The sequence below is a fragment of the Hippocampus zosterae genome, chromosome 19 (assembly GCF_025434085.1).
Source record: "Hippocampus zosterae strain Florida chromosome 19, ASM2543408v3, whole genome shotgun sequence".
NCBI lineage: Eukaryota > Metazoa > Chordata > Actinopteri > Syngnathiformes > Syngnathidae > Hippocampus > Hippocampus zosterae.
Genome location: NC_067469.1, coordinates 1,218,124 through 1,240,164, shown reverse-complemented (window position 1 = coordinate 1,240,164; position 22,041 = coordinate 1,218,124). Strand labels below are relative to the sequence as shown.

At 46.3% G+C, this 22,041-nt stretch overlaps 1 protein-coding gene across 14 annotated transcripts in view; it reads left to right on the top strand.

Moving 5' to 3' along the window:
* Positions 1-22,041, top strand: part of LOC127592522 (adhesion G-protein coupled receptor F1-like) — a 47,442-nt gene that overhangs the window by 16,787 nt on the left and 8,614 nt on the right. The window contains exon 1 of one of the 14 annotated variants that reach the window (XM_052053335.1): positions 1,363-1,506. The exons of 10 other annotated variants lie outside the window; for them this stretch is intronic. In XM_052053335.1, coding sequence (XP_051909295.1) covers positions 1,398-1,506 — 109 coding nt within the window. In that variant the 5' untranslated portion in view covers positions 1,363-1,397. Of the gene's footprint in view, positions 1-1,362; positions 1,507-3,381; positions 3,526-9,416; positions 9,590-18,183; positions 18,341-22,041 lie in introns of those variants that run through there. 3 more of the 14 variants (XM_052053336.1, XM_052053331.1, XM_052053345.1) reach the window with 3 other exon arrangements.

Genomic DNA, 22,041 nt, shown 5'->3' with positions numbered 1-22,041 from the left:
TACTCTGCTTCAGTGGACATTGTCCTCACGGTGGACACTCCTACCAACATGGAGCCATCAGAGATCATTAATCGGTTGAGGGACGCCGTGGCTAACGTCTCATCGGCTTTAGAGATAACTGATGATTTAACACTGTCAAGCTGGAACTTGTCCACAGGTGAGGCTTTCGGCCGGGTGATTGGGCTCCTCGACAAATGTCAAGAGTTGTTCTAATTTTGTTTTGAAATGGGTCACCAATAAATTCTGTGGCACAAATATCTTTTTCAGCCTGCCCCCTAAACTCTGCCGGAGGAACCGAGTGTCAATGTGAAGATTCCTTCACTTGGTCATGTGACATCTGCGACACGTATGGTGCATGCAGCAATGCCAGTCCATTCACCTGTGACTGCATCAACGGAATCCCTCCATTTGGGACGTTCTGTAAGCCAATCTCAAGTAAGTGCAGGTCTTATGACCGTGACGATCAGGACTTTGGTTTTTCCCGTCACAGAGTAATATATTTTTTACAACATTTGCTCCACAGCCATCGGCCCATGTCCACCACAGACTGAAGGTACTGTACAAAGATACGGGATAATTCAGCCTAAGAGATGTCTGGAACTGTTTTGAAGTATTGAGGGAATAGGTTTGGATGACTGCATTTGGAGTAACATTTTCTCCTGTCTCCTGCGACGCTACTCTGCTTCAGTGGACATTGTCCTCACGGTGGACACTCCTACCAACATGGAGCCATCAGAGATCATTAATCGGTTGAGGGACGCCGTGGCTAACGTCTCATCGGCTTTAGAGATAACTGATGATTTAACACTGTCAAGCTGGACCTTGTCCATAGGTGAGGCTTTCTGTCGGGTGGTTGGGCTCCTCGACAAACTTCAGGAGTCATTCTAAATTTGTTTTGAAATGGGTCACCAATAAATACTGTGGCGCAAATATCTTTTTAGCCTGCCCCCTAAACTCTGCCGGAGGAACCGAGTGTCAATGTGAAGATTCCTTCACTTGGTCATGTGACATCTGCGACACGTATGGTGCATGCAGCAATGCCAGTCCATTCACCTGTGACTGCATCAACGGAATCCCTCCATTTGGGACGTTCTGTAAGCCAATCTCAAGTAAGTGCAGGTCTTATGACCGTGACGATCAGGACATTGGTTTTTCCCTTCACAGAGTAATATATATTTTACAACATTTGCTCCACAGCCATCGGCCCATGTCCACCACAGACCGAAGGTACTGTACAAAGATACGGGATAATTCAGCCTAAGAGATGTCTGGAACTGTTTTGAAGTATTGAGGGAATAGGTTTGGATGACTGCATTTGGAGTAACATTTTCTCCTGTCTCCTGCGACGCTACTCTGCTTCAGTGGACATTGTCCTCACGGTGGACACACCAACCAACATGGAGCCATCAGAGATCATTAATCGGTTGAGGGACGCCGTGGCTAACGTCTCATCGGCTTTAGAGATAACTGATGATTTAACACTGTCAAGCTGGACCTTGTCCACAGGTGAGGCTTTCTGTCGGGTGGTTGGGCTCCTCGACAAACTTCAGGAGTCATTCTAAATTTGTTTTGAAATGGGTCACCAATAAATACTGTGGCGCAAATATCTTTTTAGCCTGCCCCCTAAACTCTGCCGGAGGAACCGAGTGTCAATGTGAAGATTCCTTCACTTGGTCATGTGACATCTGCGACACGTATGGTGCATGCAGCAATGCCAGTCCATTCACCTGTGACTGCATCAACGGAATCCCTCCATTTGGGACGTTCTGTAAGCCAATCTCAAGTAAGTGCAGGTCTTATGACCGTGACGATCAGGACATTGGTTTTTCCCTTCACAGAGTAATATATATTTTACAACATTTGCTCCACAGCCATCGGCCCATGTCCACCACAGACCGAAGGTACTGTACAAAGATACGGGATAATTCAGACTAAGAGATGTCTGGAACTGTTTTGAAGTATTGAGGGAATAGGTTTGGATGACTGCATTTGGAGTAACATTTTCTCCTGTCTCCTGCGACGCTACTCTGCTTCAGTGGATATTGTCCTCACGGTGGACACACCAACCAACATGGAGCCATCAGAGATCATTAATCGGTTGAGGGACGCCGTGGCTAACGTCTCATCGGCTTTAGAGATAACTGATGATTTAACACTGTCAAGCTGGACCTTGTCCACAGGTGAGTCTTTCGGTCGGGTGATTGGGCTCCTCTACAAATGTCAGGAATTGTTCTAATTTTGTTTTGAAATGGGTCACTAATAAATACTGTGGCACAAATATCTTTTTCAGCCTGCCCCCTAAACTCTGCCGGAGGAACCGAGTGTCAATGTGAAGATTCCTTCACTTGGTCATGTGACATCTGCGACACGTATGGTGCATGCAGCAATGCCAGTCCATTCACCTGTGACTGCATCAACGGAATCCCTCCATTTGGGACGTTCTGTAAGCCAATCTCAAGTAAGTGCAGGTCTTATGACCGTGACGATCAGGACATTGGTTTTTCCCTTTGCAGAGTAATATATTTTTCCAACATTTAATCCACAGCCATCGGCCCATGTCCACCACAGACCGAAGGTACAGTACAAAGATACGGGATAATTCAGCATAAGAGATGTCTGGAACTGTTTTGAAGTATTGAGGGAATAGGTTTGGATGACTGCATTTGGAGTAACATTTTCTCCTGTCTCCTGCGATGCTACTCTGCTTCAGTGGACATTGTCCTCACGGTGGACACACCAAACACCATGGAGCCATCAGAGATCATTAATCGGTTGAGGGACGCCGTGGCTAACGTCTCATCGGCTTTAGAGATAACTGATGATTTAACACTGTCAAGCTGGACCTTGTCCACAGGTGAGTCGGTCGGGTGATTGGGCTCCTCTACAAATGTCAGGAATTGTTCTAATTTTGTTTTGAAATGGGTCACCAATAAATACTGTGGCGCAAATATCTTTTTCAGCCTGCCCCCTAAACTCTGCCGGAGGAACCGAGTGTCAATGTGAAGATTCCTTCACTTGGTCATGTGACATCTGCGACACGTATGGTGCATGCAGCAATGCCAGTCCATTCACCTGTGACTGCATCAACGGAATCCCTCCATTTGGGACGTTCTGTAAGCCAATCTCAAGTAAGTGCAGGTCTTATGACCGTGACGATCAGGACATTGGTTTTTCCCGTCACAGAGTAATATATTTTTTACAACATTTGCTCCACAGCCATCGGCCCATGTCCACCACAGACCGAAGGTACTGTACAAAGATACGGGATAATTCAGCCTAAGAGATGTCTGGAACTGTTTTGAAGTATTGAGGGAATAGGTTTGGATGACTGCATTTGGAGTAACATTTTCTCCTGTCTCCTGCGACGCTACTCTGCTTCAGTGGACATTGTCCTCACGGTGGACACACCAACCAACATGGAGCCATCAGAGATCATTAATCGGTTGAGGGACGCCGTGGCTAACGTCTCATCGGCTTTAGAGATAACTGATGATTTAACACTGTCAAGCTGGACCTTGTCCACAGGTGAGCCTTTCTGTAGGGTGATTGGGCTCCTCTACAAATGTCAGGAATCGTTCTAATTTTGTTTTGAAATGGGTTACCAATAAATACTGTGGCACAAATATCTTTTTCAGCCTGCCCCCTAAACTCTGCCGGAGGAACCGAGTGTCAATGTGAAGATTCCTTCACTTGGTCATGTGACATCTGTGACACGTATGGTGCATGCAGCAATGCCAGTCCATTCACCTGTGACTGCATCAACGGAATCCCTCCATTTGGGACGTTCTGTAAGCCAATCTCAAGTAAGTGCAGGTCTTATGACCGTGACGATCAGGACATTGGTTTTTCCCGTCACAGAGTAATATATTTTTTACAACATTTGCTCCACAGCCATCGGCCCATGTCCACCACAGACCGAAGGTACTGTACAAAGATACGGGATAATTCAGCCTAAGAGATGTCTGGAACTGTTTTGAAGTATTGAGGTAATAGGTTTGGATGACTGCATTTGGAGTAACATTTTCTCCTGTCTCCTGCGACGCTACTCTGCTTCAGTGGACATTGTCCTCACGGTGGACACTCCTACCAACATGGAGCCATCAGAGATCATTAATCGGTTGAGGGACGCCGTGGCTAACGTCTCATCGGCTTTAGAGATAACTGATGATTTAACACTGTCAAGCTGGACCTTGTCCACAGGTGAGGCTTTCTGTCGGGTGATTGGGCTCCTCTACAAATGTCAGGAATCGTTCTAATTTTGTTTTGAAATGGGTTACCAATAAATACTGTGGCGCAAATATCTTTTTAGCCTGCCCCCTAAACTCTGCCGGAGGAACCGAGTGTCAATGTGAAGATTCCTTCACTTGGTCATGTGACATCTGTGACACGTATGGTGCATGCAGCAATGCCAGTCCATTCACCTGTGACTGCATCAACGGAATCCCTCCATTTGGGACGTTCTGTAAGCCAATCTCAAGTAAGTGCAGGTCTTATGACCGTGACGATCAGGACATTGGTTTTTCCCGTCACAGAGTAATATATTTTTCACATTTGCTCCACAGCCATCGGCCCATGTCCACCACAGACCGAAGGTACTGTACAAAGATACGGGATAATTCAGCCTAAGAGATGTCTGGAACTGTTTTGAAGTATTGAGGGAATAGGTTTGGATGACTGCATTTGGAGTAACATTTTCTCCTGTCTCCTGCGACGCTACTCTGCTTCAGTGGACATTGTCCTCACGGTGGACACTCCTACCAACATGGAGCCATCAGAGATCATTAATCGGTTGAGGGACGCCGTGGCTAACGTCTCATCGGCTTTAGAGATAACTGATGATTTAACACTGTCAAGCTGGACCTTGTCCACAGGTGAGTCGGTCGGGTGATTGGGCTCCTCTACAAATGTCAGGAATTGTTCTAATTTTGTTTTGAAATGGGTCACCAATAAATACTGTGGCGCAAATATCTTTTTCAGCCTGCCCCCTAAACTCTGCCGGAGGAACCGAGTGTCAATGTGAAGATTCCTTCACTTGGTCATGTGACATCTGCGACACGTATGGTGCATGCAGCAATGCCAGTCCATTCACCTGTGACTGCATCAACGGAATCCCTCCATTTGGGACGTTCTGTAAGCCAATCTCAAGTAAGTGCAGGTCTTATGACCGTGACGATCAGGACATTGGTTTTTCCCGTCACAGAGTAATATATTTTTTACAACATTTGCTCCACAGCCATCGGCCCATGTCCACCACAGACCGAAGGTACTGTACAAAGATACGGGATAATTCAGCCTAAGAGATGTCTGGAACTGTTTTGAAGTATTGAGGGAATAGGTTTGGATGACTGCATTTGGAGTAACATTTTCTCCTGTCTCCTGCGACGCTACTCTGCTTCAGTGGACATTGTCCTCACGGTGGACACTCCTACCAACATGGAGCCATCAGAGATCATTAATGGGTTGAGGGACGCCGTGGCTAACGTCTCATCGGCTTTAGAGATAACTGATGATTTAACACTGTCAAGCTGGACCTTGTCCACAGGTGAGGCTTTCTGTCGGGTGGTTGGGCTCCTCGACAAACTTCAGGAGTCATTCTAAATTTGTTTTGAAATGGGTCACCAAGAAATACTGTGGCGCAAATATCTTTTTAGCCTGCCCCCTAAACTCTGCCGGAGGAACCGAGTGTCAATGTGAAGATTCCTTCACTTGGTCATGTGACATCTGCGACACGTATGGTGCATGCAGCAATGCCAGTCCATTCACCTGTGACTGCATCAACGGAATCCCTCCATTTGGGACGTTCTGTAAGCCAATCTCAAGTAAGTGCAGGTCTTATGACCGTGACGATCAGGACATTGGTTTTTCCCTTCACAGAGTAATATATATTTTACAACATTTGCTCCACAGCCATCGGCCCATGTCCACCACAGACCGAAGGTACTGTACAAAGATACGGGATAATTCAGCCTAAGAGATGTCTGGAACTGTTTTGAAGTATTGAGGGAATAGGTTTGGATGACTGCATTTGGAGTAACATTTTCTCCTGTCTCCTGCGACGCTACTCTGCTTCAGTGGACATGGTCCTCACGGTGGACACACCAAACACCATGGAGCCATCAGAGATCATTAATCGGTTGAGGGACGCCGTGGCTAACGTCTCATCGGCGTTAGAGATAACTGATGATTTAACACTGTCAAGCTGGACCTTGTCCACAGGTGAGGCTTTCTGTTGGGTGGTTGGGCTCCTCGACAAACTTCAGGAGTCATTCTAAATTTGTTTTGAAATGGGTCACCAATAAATACTGTGGCGCAAATATCTTTTTCAGCCTGCCCCCTAAACTCTGCCGGAGGAACCGAGTGTCAATGTGAAGATTCCTTCACTTGGTCATGTGACATCTGCGACACGTATGGTGCATGCAGCAATGCCAGTCCATTCACCTGTGACTGCATCAACGGAATCCCTCCATTTGGGACGTTCTGTAAGCCAATCTCAAGTAAGTGCAGGTCTTATGACCGTGACGATCAGGACATTGGTTTTTCCCTTTGCAGAGTAATATATTTTTCCAACATTTAATCCACAGCCATCGGCCCATGTCCACCACAGACCGAAGGTACTGTACAAAGATATGGGATAATTCAGCCTAAGAGATGTCTGGAACTGTTTTGAAGTATTGAGGGAATAGGTTTGGATGACTGCATTTGGAGTAACATTTTCTCCTGTCTCCTGCGACGCTACTCTGCTTCAGTGGACATTGTCCTCACGGTGGACACACCAAACACCATGGAGCCATCAGAGATCATTAATCGGTTGAGGGACGCCGTGGCTAACGTCTCATCGGCGTTAGAGATAACTGATGATTTAACACTGTCAAGCTGGACCTTGTCCACAGGTGAGGCTTTCTGTTGGGTGGTTGGGCTCCTCGACAAACTTCAGGAGTCATTCTAAATTTGTTTTGAAATGGGTCACCAATAAATACTGTGGCGCAAATATCTTTTTCAGCCTGCCCCCTAAACTCTGCCGGAGGAACCGAGTGTCAATGTGAAGATTCCTTCACTTGGTCATGTGACATCTGCGACACGTATGGTGCATGTAGCAATGCCAGTCCATTCACCTGTGACTGCATCAATGGAATCCCTCCATTTGGGACGTTCTGTAAGCCAATCTCAAGTAAGTGCAGGTCTTATGACCGTGACGATCAGGACATTGGTTTTTCCCTTCACAGAGTAATATATATTTTACAACATTTGCTCCACAGCCATCGGCCCATGTCCAACACAGACTGAAGGTACTGTACAAAGATACGGGATAATTCAGCATAAGAGATGTCTGGAACTGTTTTGAAGTATTGAGGGAATAGGTTTGGATGACTGCATTTGGAGTAACATTTTCTCCTGTCTCCTGCGACGCTACTCTGCTTCAGTGGACATTGTCCTCACGGTGGACACTACAGCCAACATGGAGCCATCAGAGATCATTAATCGGTTGAGGGACGCCGTGGCTAACGTCTCATCGGCTTTAGAGATAACTGATGATTTAACACTGTCAAGCTGGACCTTGTCCACAGGTGAGGCTTTCTGTCGGGTGGTTGGGCTCCTCGACAAACTTCAGGAGTCATTCTAAATTTGTTTTGAAATGGGTCACCAAGAAATACTGTGGCGCAAATATCTTTTTCAGCCTGCCCCCTAAACTCTGCCGGAGGAACCGAGTGTCAATGTGAAGATTCCTTCACTTGGTCATGTGACATCTGCGACACGTATGGTGCATGCAGCAATGCCAGTCCATTCACCTGTGACTGCATCAATGGAATCCCTCCATTTGGGACGTTCTGTAAGCCAATCTCAAGTAAGTGCAGGTCTTATGACCGTGACGATCAGGACATTGGTTTTTCCCGTCACAGAGTAATATATATTTTTCCAACATTTGCTCCACAGCCATCGGCCCATGTCCACCACAGACCGAAGGTACTTTACAAAGATACGGGATAATTCAGCATAAGAGATGTCTGGAACTGTTTTGAAGTATTGAGGGAATAGGTTTGGATGACTGCATTTGGAGTAACATTTTCTCCTGTCTCCTGCGACGCTACTCTGCTTCAGTGGACATTGTCCTCACGGTGGACACACCAACCAACATGGAGCCATCAGAGATCATTAATCGGTTGAGGGACGCCGTGGCTAACGTCTCATCGGCTGTAGAGATAACTGATGATTTAACACTGTCAAGCTGGACCTTGTCCACAGGTGAGTCTTTCGGTTGAGTGATTGGGCTCCTCTACAAATGTCAGGAATTGTTCTAATTTTGTTTTGAAATGGGTCACTAATAAATACTGTGGCACAAATATCTTTTTCAGCCTGCCCCCTAAACTCTGCCGGAGGAACCGAGTGTCAATGTGAAGATTCCTTCACTTGGTCATGTGACATCTGCGACACGTATGGTGCATGCAGCAATGCCAGTCCATTCACCTGTGACTGCATCAATGGAATCCCTCCATTTGGGACGTTCTGTAAGCCAATCTCAAGTAAGTGCAGCTCTTGTGAATGTGACGATCAGGACATTGGTTTTTCCCGTCACAGAGTAATATATTTTTTACAACATTTGCTCCACAGCCATCGGCCCATGTCCACCACAGACCGAAGGTACTGTACAAAGATACGGGATAATTCAACATAAGAGATGTCTGGAACTGTTTTGAAGTATTGAGGGAATAGGTTTGGATGACTGCATTTGGAGTAACATTTTCTTCTGTCTCCTGCGACGCTACTCTGCTTCAGTGGACATTGTCCTCACGGTGGACACTCCTACCAACATGGAGCCATCAGAGATCATTAATCGGTTGAGGGACGCCGTGGCTAACGTCTCATCGGCTTTAGAGATAACTGATGATTTAACACTGTCAAGCTGGACCTTGTCCACAGGTGAGGCTTTCTTTCGGGTGGTTGGGCTCCTCGACAAACTTCAGGAGTCATTCTAAATTTGTTTTGAAATGGGTCACCAATAAATACTGTGGCGCAAATATCTTTTTAGCCTGCCCCCTAAACTCTGCCGGAGGAACCGAGTGTCAATGTGAAGATTCCTTCACTTGGTCATGTGACATCTGCGACACGTATGGTGCATGCAGCAATGCCAGTCCATTCACCTGTGACTGCATCAACGGAATCCCTCCATTTGGGACGTTCTGTAAGCCAATCTCAAGTAAGTGCAGGTCTTATGACCGTGACGATCAGGACATTGGTTTTTCCCGTCACAGAGTAATATATTTTTCCAACATTTAATCCACAGCCATCGGCCCATGTCCACCACAGACCGAAGGTACTGTACAAAGATACGGGATAATTCAGCATAAGAGATGTCTGGAACTGTTTTGAAGTATTGAGGGAATAGGTTTGGATGACTGCATTTGGAGTAACATTTTCTCCTGTCTCCTGCGACGCTACTCTGCTTCAGTGGACATTGTCCTCACGGTGGACACACCAACCAACATGGAGCCATCAGAGATCATTAATCGGTTGAGGGACGCCGTGGCTAACGTCTCATCGGCTTTAGAGATAACTGATGATTTAACACTGTCAAGCTGGACCTTGTCCACAGGTGAGGCTTTCTGTCGGGTGGTTGGGCTCCTCGACAAACTTCAGGAGTCATTCTAAATTTGTTTTGAAATGGGTCACCAATAAATACTGTGGCGCAAATATCTTTTTCAGCCTGCCCCCTAAAGTCTGCCGGAGGAACCGAGTGTCAATGTGAAGATTCCTTCACTTGGTCATGTGACATCTGCGACACGTATGGTGCATGCAGCAATGCCAGTCCATTCACCTGTGACTGCATCAATGGAATCCCTCCATTTGGGACGTTCTGTCAGCCAATCTCAAGTAAGTGCAGGTCTTATGACCGTGACGATCAGGACATTGGTTTTTCCCTTTGCAGAGTAATATATTTTTCCAACATTTAATCCACAGCCATCGGCCCATGTCCACCACAGACCGAAGGTACAGTACAAAGATACGGGATAATTCAGCATAAGAGATGTCTGGAACTGTTTTGAAGTATTGAGGGAATAGGTTTGGATGACTGCATTTGGAGTAACATTTTCTCCTGTCTCCTGCGATGCTACTCTGCTTCAGTGGACATTGTCCTCACGGTGGACACTCCTACCAACATGGAGCCATCAGAGATCATTAATCGGTTGAGGGACGCCGTGGCTAACGTCTCATCGGCTTTAGAGATAACTGATGATTTAACACTGTCAAGCTGGACCTTGTCCACAGGTGAGTCTTTCGGTCGGGTGATTGGGCTCCTCTACAAATGTCAGGAATTGTTCTAATTTTGTTTTGAAATGGGTCACCAATAAATACTGTGGCGCAAATATCTTTTTCAGCCTGCCCCCTAAACTCTGCCGGAGGAACCGAGTGTCAATGTGAAGATTCCTTCACTTGGTCATGTGACATCTGCGACACGTATGGTGCATGCAGCAATGCCAGTCCATTCACCTGTGACTGCATCAACGGAATCCCTCCATTTGGGACGTTCTGTAAGCCAATCTCAAGTAAGTGCAGGTCTTATGACCGTGACGATCAGGACATTGGTTTTTCCCGTCACAGAGTAATATATTTTTTACAACATTTAATCCACAGCCATCGGCCCATGTCCACCACAGACCGAAGGTACTGTACAAAGATTCGGGATAATTCAGCATCGGACATGTCTGGAACTGTTTTGAAGTATTGAGGGAATAGGTTTGGATGACTGCATTTGGAGTAACATTTTCTCCTGTCTCCTGCGATGCTACTCTGCTTCAGTGGACATTGTCCTCACGGTGGACACTCCTACCAACATGGAGCCATCAGAGATCATTAATCGGTTGAGGGACGCCGTGGCTAACGTCTCATCGGCTTTAGAGATAACTGATGATTTAACACTGTCAAGCTGGACCTTGTCCACAGGTGAGGCTTTCTGTCGGGTGGTTGGGCTCCTCGACAAACTTCAGGAGTCATTCTAAATTTGTTTTGAAATGGGTCACCAATAAATACTGTGGCGCAAATATCTTTTTCAGCCTGCCCCCTAAACTCTGCCGGAGGAACCGAGTGTCAATGTGAAGATTCCTTCACTTGGTCATGTGACATCTGCGACACATATGGTGCATGCAGCAATGCCAGTCCATTCACCTGTGACTGCATCAATGGAATCCCTCCATTTGGGACGTTCTGTAAGCCAATCTCAAGTAAGTGCAGGTCTTATTACCGTGACGATCAGGACATTGGTTTTTCCCTTTACAGAATAATATATTTTTCCAACATTTAATCCACAGCCATCGGCCCATGTCCACCACAGACCGAAGGTACTGTACAAAGATACGGGATAATTCAGCATAAGAGATGTCTGGAACGGTTTTGAACTATTGAGGGAATAGGTTTGGATGACTGCATTTGGAGTAACATTTTCTCCTGTCTCCTGCGACGCTACTCTGCTTCAGTGGACATTGTCCTCACGGTGGACACTCCTACCAACATGGAGCCATCAGAGATCATTAATCGGTTGAGGGACGCCGTGGCTAACGTCTCATCGGCTTTAGAGATAACTGATGATTTAACACTGTCAAGCTGGACCTTGTCCACAGGTGAGTCTTTCGGTCGGGTGATTGGGCTCCTCTACAAATGTCAGGAATTGTTCTAATTTTGTTTTGAAATGGGTCACCAAGAAATACTGTGGCGCAAATATCTTTTTCAGCCTGCCCCCTAAACTCTGCCGGAGGAACCGAGTGTCAATGTGAAGATTCCTTCACTTGGTCATGTGACATCTGCGACACGTATGGTGCATGCAGCAATGCCAGTCCATTCACCTGTGACTGCATCAACGGAATCCCTCCATTTGGGACGTTCTGTCAGCCAATCTCAAGTAAGTGCAGCTCTTGTGAATGTGACGATCAGGACATTGGTTTTTCCCGTCACAGAGTAATATATTTTTTTCCAACATTTAATCCACAGCCATCGGCCCATGTCCACCACAGACCGAAGGTACTTTAGAAAGATACGGGATAATTCAGCATAAGAGATGTCTGGAACTGTTTTGAGGGAATAGGTTTGGATGACTGCATTTGGAGTAACATTTTCTCCTGTCTCCTGCGACGCTACTCTGCTTCAGTGGATATTGTCCTCACGGTGGACACACCAACCAACATGGAGCCATCAGAGATCATTAATCGGTTGAGGGACGCCGTGGCTAACGTCTCATCGGCTTTAGAGATAACTGATGATTTAACACTGTCAAGCTGGACCTTGTCCACAGGTGAGGCTTTCTTTCGGGTGGTTGGGCTCCTCGACAAACTTCAGGAGTCATTCTAAATTTGTTTTGAAATGGGTCACCAATAAATACTGTGGCGCAAATATCTTTTTAGCCTGCCCCCTAAACTCTGCCGGAGGAACCGAGTGTCAATGTGAAGATTCCTTCACTTGGTCATGTGACATCTGCGACACGTATGGTGCATGCAGCAATGCCAGTCCATTCACCTGTGACTGCATCAACGGAATCCCTCCATTTGGGACGTTCTGTAAGCCAATCTCAAGTAAGTGCAGGTCTTATGACCGTGACGATCAGGACATTGGTTTTTCCCTTTGCAGAGTAATATATTTTTCCAACATTTAATCCACAGCCATCGGCCCATGTCCACCACAGACCGAAGGTACTTTACAAAGATACGGGATAATTCAGCATAAGAGATGTCTGGAACTGTTTTGAAGTATTGAGGGAATAGGTTTGGATGACTGCATTTGGAGTAACATTTTCTCCTGTCTCCTGCGACGCTACTCTGCTTCAGTGGACATTGTCCTCACGGTGGACACTCCTACCAACATGGAGCCATCAGAGATCATTAATCGGTTGAGGGACGCCGTGGCTAACGTCTCATCGGCTTTAGAGATAACTGATGATTTAACACTGTCAAGCTGGACCTTGTCCACAGGTGAGGCTTTCTGTCGGGTGGTTGGGCTCCTCGACAAACTTCAGGAGTCATTCTAAATTTGTTTTGAAATGGGTCACCAAGAAATACTGTGGCGCAAATATCTTTTTAGCCTGCCCCCTAAACTCTGCCGGAGGAACCGAGTGTCAATGTGAAGATTCCTTCACTTGGTCATGTGACATCTGCGACACGTATGGTGCATGCAGCAATGCCAGTCCATTCACCTGTGACTGCATCAACGGAATCCCTCCATTTGGGACGTTCTGTAAGCCAATCTCAAGTAAGTGCAGGTCTTATGACCGTGACGATCAGGACATTGGTTTTTCCCTTTGCAGAGTAATATATTTTTCCAACATTTAATCCACAGCCATCGGCCCATGTCCACCACAGACCGAAGGTACTTTACAAAGATACGGGATAATTCAGCATAAGAGATGTCTGGAACTGTTTTGAAGTATTGAGGGAATAGGTTTGGATGACTGCATTTGGAGTAACATTTTCTCCTGTCTCCTGCGACGCTACTCTGCTTCAGTGGACATTGTCCTCACGGTGGACACTCCTACCAACATGGAGCCATCAGAGATCATTAATCGGTTGAGGGACGCCGTGGCTAACGTCTCATCGGCTTTAGAGATAACTGATGATTTAACACTGTCAAGCTGGACCTTGTCCACAGGTGAGGCTTTCTTTCGGGTGGTTGGGCTCCTCGACAAACTTCAGGAGTCATTCTAAATTTGTTTTGAAATGGGTCACCAATAAATACTGTGGCGCAAATATCTTTTTAGCCTGCCCCCTAAACTCTGCCGGAGGAACCAAGTGTCAATGTGAAGATTCCTTCACTTGGTCATGTGACATCTGCGACACGTATGGTGCATGCAGCAATGCCAGTCCATTCACCTGTGACTGCATCAACGGAATCCCTCCATTTGGGACGTTCTGTAAGCCAATCTCAAGTAAGTGCAGGTCTTATGACCGTGACGATCAGGACATTGGTTTTTCCCGTCACAGAGTAATATATTTTTTACAACATTTGCTCCACAGCCATCGGCCCATGTCCACCACAGACCGAAGGTACTGTACAAAGATACGGGATAATTCAGCCTAAGAGATGTCTGGAACTGTTTTGAAGTATTGAGGGAATAGGTTTGGATGACTGCATTTGGAGTAACATTTTCTCCTGTCTCCTGCGACGCTACTCTGCTTCAGTGGACATTGTCCTCACGGTGGACACACCAACCAACATGGAGCCATCAGAGATCATTAATCGGTTGAGGGACGCCGTGGCTAACGTCTCATCGGCTTTAGAGATAACTGATGATTTAACACTGTCAAGCTGGAACTTGTCCACAGGTGAGGCTTTCGGCCGGGTGATTGGGCTCCTCGACAAATGTCAAGAGTTGTTCTAATTTTGTTTTGAAATGGGTCACCAATAAATACTGTGGCACAAATATCTTTTTCAGCCTGCCCCCTAAACTCTGCCGGAGGAACCGAGTGTCAATGTGAAGATTCCTTCACTTGGTCATGTGACATCTGCGACACGTATGGTGCATGCAGCAATGCCAGTCCATTCACCTGTGACTGCATCAATGGAATCCCTCCATTTGGGACGTTCTGTAAGCCAATCTCAAGTAAGTGCAGGTCTTATGACCGTGACGATCAGGACATTGGTTTTTCCCTTTGCAGAGTAATATATTTTTCCAACATTTAATCCACAGCCATCGGCCCATGTCCACCACAGACCGAAGGTACAGTACAAAGATACGGGATAATTCAGCATAAGAGATGTCTGGAACTGTTTTGAAGTATTGAGGGAATAGGTTTGGATGACTGCATTTGGAGTAACATTTTCTCCTGTCTCCTGCGATGCTACTCTGCTTCAGTGGACATTGTCCTCACGGTGGACACTCCTACCAACATGGAGCCATCAGAGATCATTAATCGGTTGAGGGACGCCGTGGCTAACGTCTCATCGGCTTTAGAGATAACTGATGATTTAACACTGTCAAGCTGGACCTTGTCCACAGGTGAGGCTTTCTGTCGGGTGGTTGGGCTCCTCGACAAACTTCAGGAGTCAACTTAAATTTGTTTTGAAATGGGTCACCAATAAATACTGTGGCGCAAATATCTTTTTCAGCCTGCCCCCTAAACTCTGCCGGAGGAACCGAGTGTCAATGTGAAGATTCCTTCACTTGGTCATGTGACATCTGCGACACGTATGGTGCATGCAGCAATGCCAGTCCATTCACCTGTGACTGCATCAACGGAATCCCTCCATTTGGGACGTTCTGTAAGCCAATCTCAAGTAAGTGCAGGTCTTATGACCGTGACGATCAGGACATTGGTTTTTCCCTTTGCAGAGTAATATATTTTTCCAACATTTAATCCACAGCCATCGGCCCATGTCCACCACAGACCGAAGGTACAGTACAAAGATACGGGATAATTCAGCATAAGAGATGTCTGGAACTGTTTTGAAGTATTGAGGGAATAGGTTTGGATGACTGCATTTGGAGTAACATTTTCTCCTGTCTCCTGCGACGCTACTCTGCTTCAGTGGACATTGTCCTCACGGTGGACACTCCTACCAACATGGAGCCATCAGAGATCATTAATCGGTTGAGGGACGCCGTGGCTAACGTCTCATCGGCTTTAGAGATAACTGATGATTTAACACTGTCAAGCTGGACCTTGTCCACAGGTGAGGCTTTCTGTCGGGTGATTGGGCTCCTCTACAAATGTCAGGAATCGTTCTAATTTTGTTTTGAAATGGGTTACCAATAAATACTGTGGCACAAATATCTTTTTCAGCCTGCCCCCTAAACTCTGCCGGAGGAACCGAGTGTCAATGTGAAGATTCCTTCACTTGGTCATGTGACATCTGCGACACGTATGGTTCATGCAGCAATGCCAGTCCATTCACCTGTGACTGCATCAACGGAATCCCTCCATTTGGGACGTTCTGTAAGCCAATCTCAAGTAAGTGCAGGTCTTATGACCGTGACGATCAGGACATTGGTTTTTCCCTTTGCAGAGTAATATATTTTTCCAACATTTAATCCACAGCCATCGGCCCATGTCCACCACAGACCGAAGGTACAGTACAAAGATACGGGATAATTCAGCATAAGAGATGTCTGGAACTGTTTTGAAGTATTGAGGGAATAGGTTTGGATGACTGCATTTGGAGTAACATTTTCTCCTGTCTCCTGCGACGCTACTCTGCTTCAGTGGACATTGTCCTCACGGTGGACACTCCTACCAGCATGGAGCCATCAGAGATCATTAATCGGTTGAGGGACGCCGTGGCTAACGTCTCATCGGCTTTAGAGATAACTGATGATTTAACACTGTCAAGCTGGACCTTGTCCACAGGTGAGGCTTTCTGTCGGGTGATTGGGCTCCTCTACAAATGTCAGGAATCGTTCTAATTTTGTTTTGAAATGGGTTACCAATAAATACTGTGGCACAAATATCTTTTTCAGCCTGCCCCCTAAACTCTGCCGGAGGAACCGAGTGTCAATGTGAAGATTCCTTCACTTGGTCATGTGACATCTGCGACACGTATGGTTCATGCAGCAATGCCAGTCCATTCACCTGTGACTGCATCAACGGAATCCCTCCATTTGGGACGTTCTGTAAGCCAATCTCAAGTAAGTGCAGGTCTTATGACCGTGACGATCAGGACATTGGTTTTTCCCTTTGCAGAGTAATATATTTTTCCAACATTTAATCCACAGCCATCGGCCCATGTCCACCACAGACCGAAGGTACAATACAAAGATACGGGATAATTCAGCATAAGAGATGTCTGGAACTGTTTTGAAGTATTGAGGGAATAGGTTTGGATGACTGCATTTGGAGTAACATTTTCTCCTGTCTCCTGCGATGCTACTCTGCTTCAGTGGACATTGTCCTCACGGTGGACACTCCTACCAACATGGAGCCATCAGAGATCATTAATCGGTTGAGGGACGCCGTGGCTAACGTCTCATCGGCTTTAGAGATAACTGATGATTTAACACTGTCAAGCTGGACCTTGTCCACAGGTGAGTCTTTCGGTCGGGTGATTGGGCTCCTCTACAAATGTCAGGAATTGTTCTAATTTTGTTTTGAAATGGGTCACCAATAAATACTGTGGCGCAAATATCTTTTTCAGCCTGCCCCCTAAACTCTGCCGGAGGAACCGAGTGTCAATGTGAAGATTCCTTCACTTGGTCATGTGACATCTGCGACACGTATGGTGCATGCAGCAATGCCAGTCCATTCACCTGTGACTGCATCAACGGAATCCCTCCATTTGGGACGTTCTGTAAGCCAATCTCAAGTAAGTGCAGGTCTTATGACCGTGACGATCAGGACATTGGTTTTTCCCGTCAGAGAGTAATATATTTTTCCAACATTTAATCCACAGCCATCGGCCCATGTCCACCACAGACCGAAGGTACTGTACAAAGATACGGGATAATTCAGCATAAGAGATGTCTGGAACTGTTTTGAAGTATTGAGGGAATAGGTTTGGATGACTGCATTTGGAGTAACATTCTCTCGTGTCTCCTGCGATGCTACTCTGCTTCAGTGGACATTGTCCTCACGGTGGACACTCCTACCAACATTGAGCCATCAGAGATCATTAATCGGTTGAGGGACGCCGTGGCTAACGTCTCATCGGCTCTAGAGATAACTGATGATTTAACACTGTCAAGCTGGACCTTGTCCACAGGTGAGTCGGTCGGGTGATTGGGCTCCTCGACAAATGTCAGGAATTGTTCTAATTTTGTTTTGAAATGGGTCACCAATAAATACTGTGGCGCAAATATCTTTTTCAGCCTGCCCCCTAAACTCTGCCGGAGGAACCGAGTGTCAATGTGAAGATTCCTTCACTTGGTCATGTGACATCTGCGACACATATGGTGCATGCAGCAATGCCAGTCCATTCACCTGTGACTGCATCAATGGAATCCCTCCATTTGGGACGTTCTGTAAGCCAATCTCAAGTAAGTGCAGGTCTTATTACCGTGACGATCAGGACATTGGTTTTTCCCTTTACAGAATAATATATTTTTCCAACATTTAATCCACAGCCATCGGCCCATGTCCACCACAGACCGAAGGTACTGTACAAAGATACGGGATAATTCAGCATAAGAGATGTCTGGAACGGTTTTGAACTATTGAGGGAATAGGTTTGGATGACTGCATTTGGAGTAACATTTTCTCCTGTCTCCTGCGACGCTACTCTGCTTCAGTGGACATTGTCCTCACGGTGGACACTCCTACCAACATGGAGCCATCAGAGATCATTAATCGGTTGAGGGACGCCGTGGCTAACGTCTCATCGGCTTTAGAGATAACTGATGATTTAACACTGTCAAGCTGGACCTTGTCCACAGGTGAGTCTTTCGGTCGGGTGATTGGGCTCCTCTACAAATGTCAGGAATTGTTCTAATTTTGTTTTGAAATGGGTCACCAAGAAATACTGTGGCGCAAATATCTTTTTCAGCCTGCCCCCTAAACTCTGCCGGAGGAACCGAGTGTCAATGTGAAGATTCCTTCACTTGGTCATGTGACATCTGCGACACGTATGGTGCATGCAGCAATGCCAGTCCATTCACCTGTGACTGCATCAACGGAATCCCTCCATTTGGGACGTTCTGTCAGCCAATCTCAAGTAAGTGCAGCTCTTGTGAATGTGACGATCAGGACATTGGTTTTTCCCGTCACAGAGTAATATATTTTTTTCCAACATTTAATCCACAGCCATCGGCCCATGTCCACCACAGACCGAAGGTACTTTAGAAAGATACGGGATAATTCAGCATAAGAGATGTCTGGAACTGTTTTGAGGGAATAGGTTTGGATGACTGCATTTGGAGTAACATTTTCTCCTGTCTCCTGCGACGCTACTCTGCTTCAGTGGACATTGTCCTCACGGTGGACACTCCTACCAACATGGAGCCATCAGAGATCATTAATCGGTTGAGGGACGCCGTGGCTAACGTCTCATCGGCTTTAGAGATAACTGATGATTTAACACTGTCAAGCTGGACCTTGTCCACAGGTGAGGCTTTCTGTCGGGTGGTTGGGCTCCTCGACAAAATTCAGGAGTCATTCTAAATTTGTTTTGAAATGGGTCACCAAGAAATACTGTGGCGCAAATATCTTTTTCAGCCTGCCCCCTAAACTCTGCCGGAGGAACCGAGTGTCAATGTGAAGATTCCTTCACTTGGTCATGTGACATCTGTGACACGTATGGTGCATGCAGCAATGCCAGTCCATTCACCTGTGACTGCATCAACGGAATCCCTCCATTTGGGACGTTCTGTAAGCCAATCTCAAGTAAGTGCAGGTCTTATGACCGTGACGATCAGGACATTGGTTTTTCCCGTCACAGAGTAATATATTTTTCCAACATTTAATCCACAGCCATCGGCCCATGTCCACCACAGACCGAAGGTACTTTACAAAGATACGGGATAATTCAGCATAAGAGATGTCTGGAACTGTTTTGAAGTATTGAGGGAATAGGTTTGGATGACTGCATTTGGAGTAACATTTTCTCCTGTCTCCTGCGATGCTACTCTGCTTCAGTGGACATTGTCCTCACGGTGGACACTCCTACCAACATGGAGCCATCAGAGATCATTAATCGGTTGAGGGACGCCGTGGCTAACGTCTCATCGGCTTTAGAGATAACTGATGATTTAACACTGTCAAGCTGGACCTTGTCCACAGGTGAGTCTTTCGGTCGGGTGATTGGGCTCCTCTACAAATGTCAGGAATTGTTCTAATTTTGTTTTGAAATGGGTCACCAATAAATACTGTGGCACAAATATCTTTTTCAGCCTGCCCCCTAAACTCTGCCGGAGGAACCGAGTGTCAATGTGAAGATTCCTTCACTTGGTCATGTGACATCTGCGACACGTATGGTGCATGCAGCAATGCCAGTCCATTCACCTGTGACTGCATCAATGGAATCCCTCCATTTGGGACGTTCTGTAAGCCAATCTCAAGTAAGTGCAGGTCTTATGACCGTGACGATCAGGAAATTGGTTTTTCCCGTCACAGAGTAATATACTTTTCCAACATTTAATCCACAGCCATCGGCCCATGTCCACCACAGACCGAAGGTACTGTACAAAGATACGGGATAATTTAGCATAAGAGATGTCTGGAACTGTTTTGAAGTATTGAGGGAATAGGTTTGGATGACTGCATTTGGAGTAACATTTTCTCCTGTCTCCTGCGACGCTACTCTGCTTCAGTGGACATTGTCCTCACGGTGGACACACCAACCAACATGGAGCCATCAGAGATCATTAATCGGTTGAGGGACGCCGTGGCTAACGTCTCATCGGCTTTAGAGATAACTGATGATTTAACACTGTCAAGCTGGAACTTGTCCACAGGTGAGGCTTTCTGTCGGGTGGTTGGAGATCCTCGACAAACTTCAGGAGTCATTCTAAATTTGTTTTGAAATGGGTCACCAATAAATACTGTGGGGCAAATATCTTTTTCAGCCTGCCCCCTAAACTCTGCCGGAGGAACCGAGTGTCAATGTGAAGATTCCTTCACTTGGTCATGTGACATCTGCGACACGTATGGTGCATGCAGCAATGCCAGTCCATTCACCTGTGACTGCATCAATGGAATCCCTCCATTTGGGACGTTCTGTAAGCCAATCTCAAGTAAGTGCAGGTCTTATGACCGTGACGATCAGGACATTGGTTTTTCCCGTCACAGAGTAATATATTTTTCCAACATTTAATCCACAGCCATCGGCCCATGTCCACCACAGACCGAAGGTACTTTAGAAAGATACGGGATAATTCAGCATAAGAGATGTCTGGAACTGTTTTGAGGGAATAGGTTTGGATGACTGCATTTGGAGTAACATTTTCTCCTGTCTCCTGCGACGCTACTCTGCTTCAGTGGACATTGTCCTCACGGTGGATACACCAACCAACATGGAGCCATCAGAGATCATTAATCGGTTGAGGGACGCCGTGGCTAACGTCTCATCGGCTTTAGAGATAACTGATGATTTAACACTGTCAAGCTGGACCTTGTCCACAGGTGAGGCTTTATGTCGGGTGGTTGGGCTCCTCGACAAACTTCAGGAGTCATTCTAAATTTGTTCTGAAATGGGTCACCAAGAAATACTGTGGCACAAACATCTTTTTCAGCCTGCCCCCTAAACTCTGCCGGAGGAACCGAGTGTCAATGTGAAGATTCCTTCACTTGGTCATGTGACATCTGCGACACGTATGGTGCATGCAGCAATGCCAGTCCATTCACCTGTGACTGCATCAATGGAATCCCTCCATTTGGGACGTTCTGTAAGCCAATCTCAAGTAAGTGCAGCTCTTATGACCGTAACGATCAGGACATTGGTTTTTCCCGTCACAGAGTAATATATTTTTTCCAACATTTAATCCACAGCCATCGGCCCATGTCCACCAGAGACCGAAGGTACTTTAGAAAGATACGGGATAATTCAGCATAAGAGATGTCTGGAACTGTTTTGAAGTATTGAGGGAATAGGTTTGGATGACTGCATTTGGAGTAACATTTTCTCCTGTCTCCTGCGACGCGACTCTGCTTCAGTGGACATTGTCCTCACGGTGGACACTCCTACCAACATGGAGCCATCAGAGATCATTAATCGGTTGAGGGACGCCGTGGCTAACGTCTCATCGGCTTTAGAGATAACTGATGATTTAACACTGTCAAGCTGGACCTTGTCCACAGGTGAGGCTTTCGGTCGGGTGGTTGGGCTCCTCGACAAACTTCAGGAGTCATTCTAAATTTGTTTTGAAATGGGTCACCAATAAATACTGTGGCGCAAATATCTTTTCAGCCTGCCCCCTAAACTCTGCCGGAGGAACCGAGTGTCAATGTGAAGATTCCTTCACTTGGTCATGTGACATCTGCGACACGTATGGTGCATGCAGCAATGCCAGTCCATTCACCTGTGACTGCATCAACGGAATCCCTCCATTTGGGACGTTCTGTAAGCCAATCTCAAGTAAGTGCAGGTCTTATGACCGTGACGATCAGGAAATTGGTTTTTCCCGTCACAGAGTAATATACT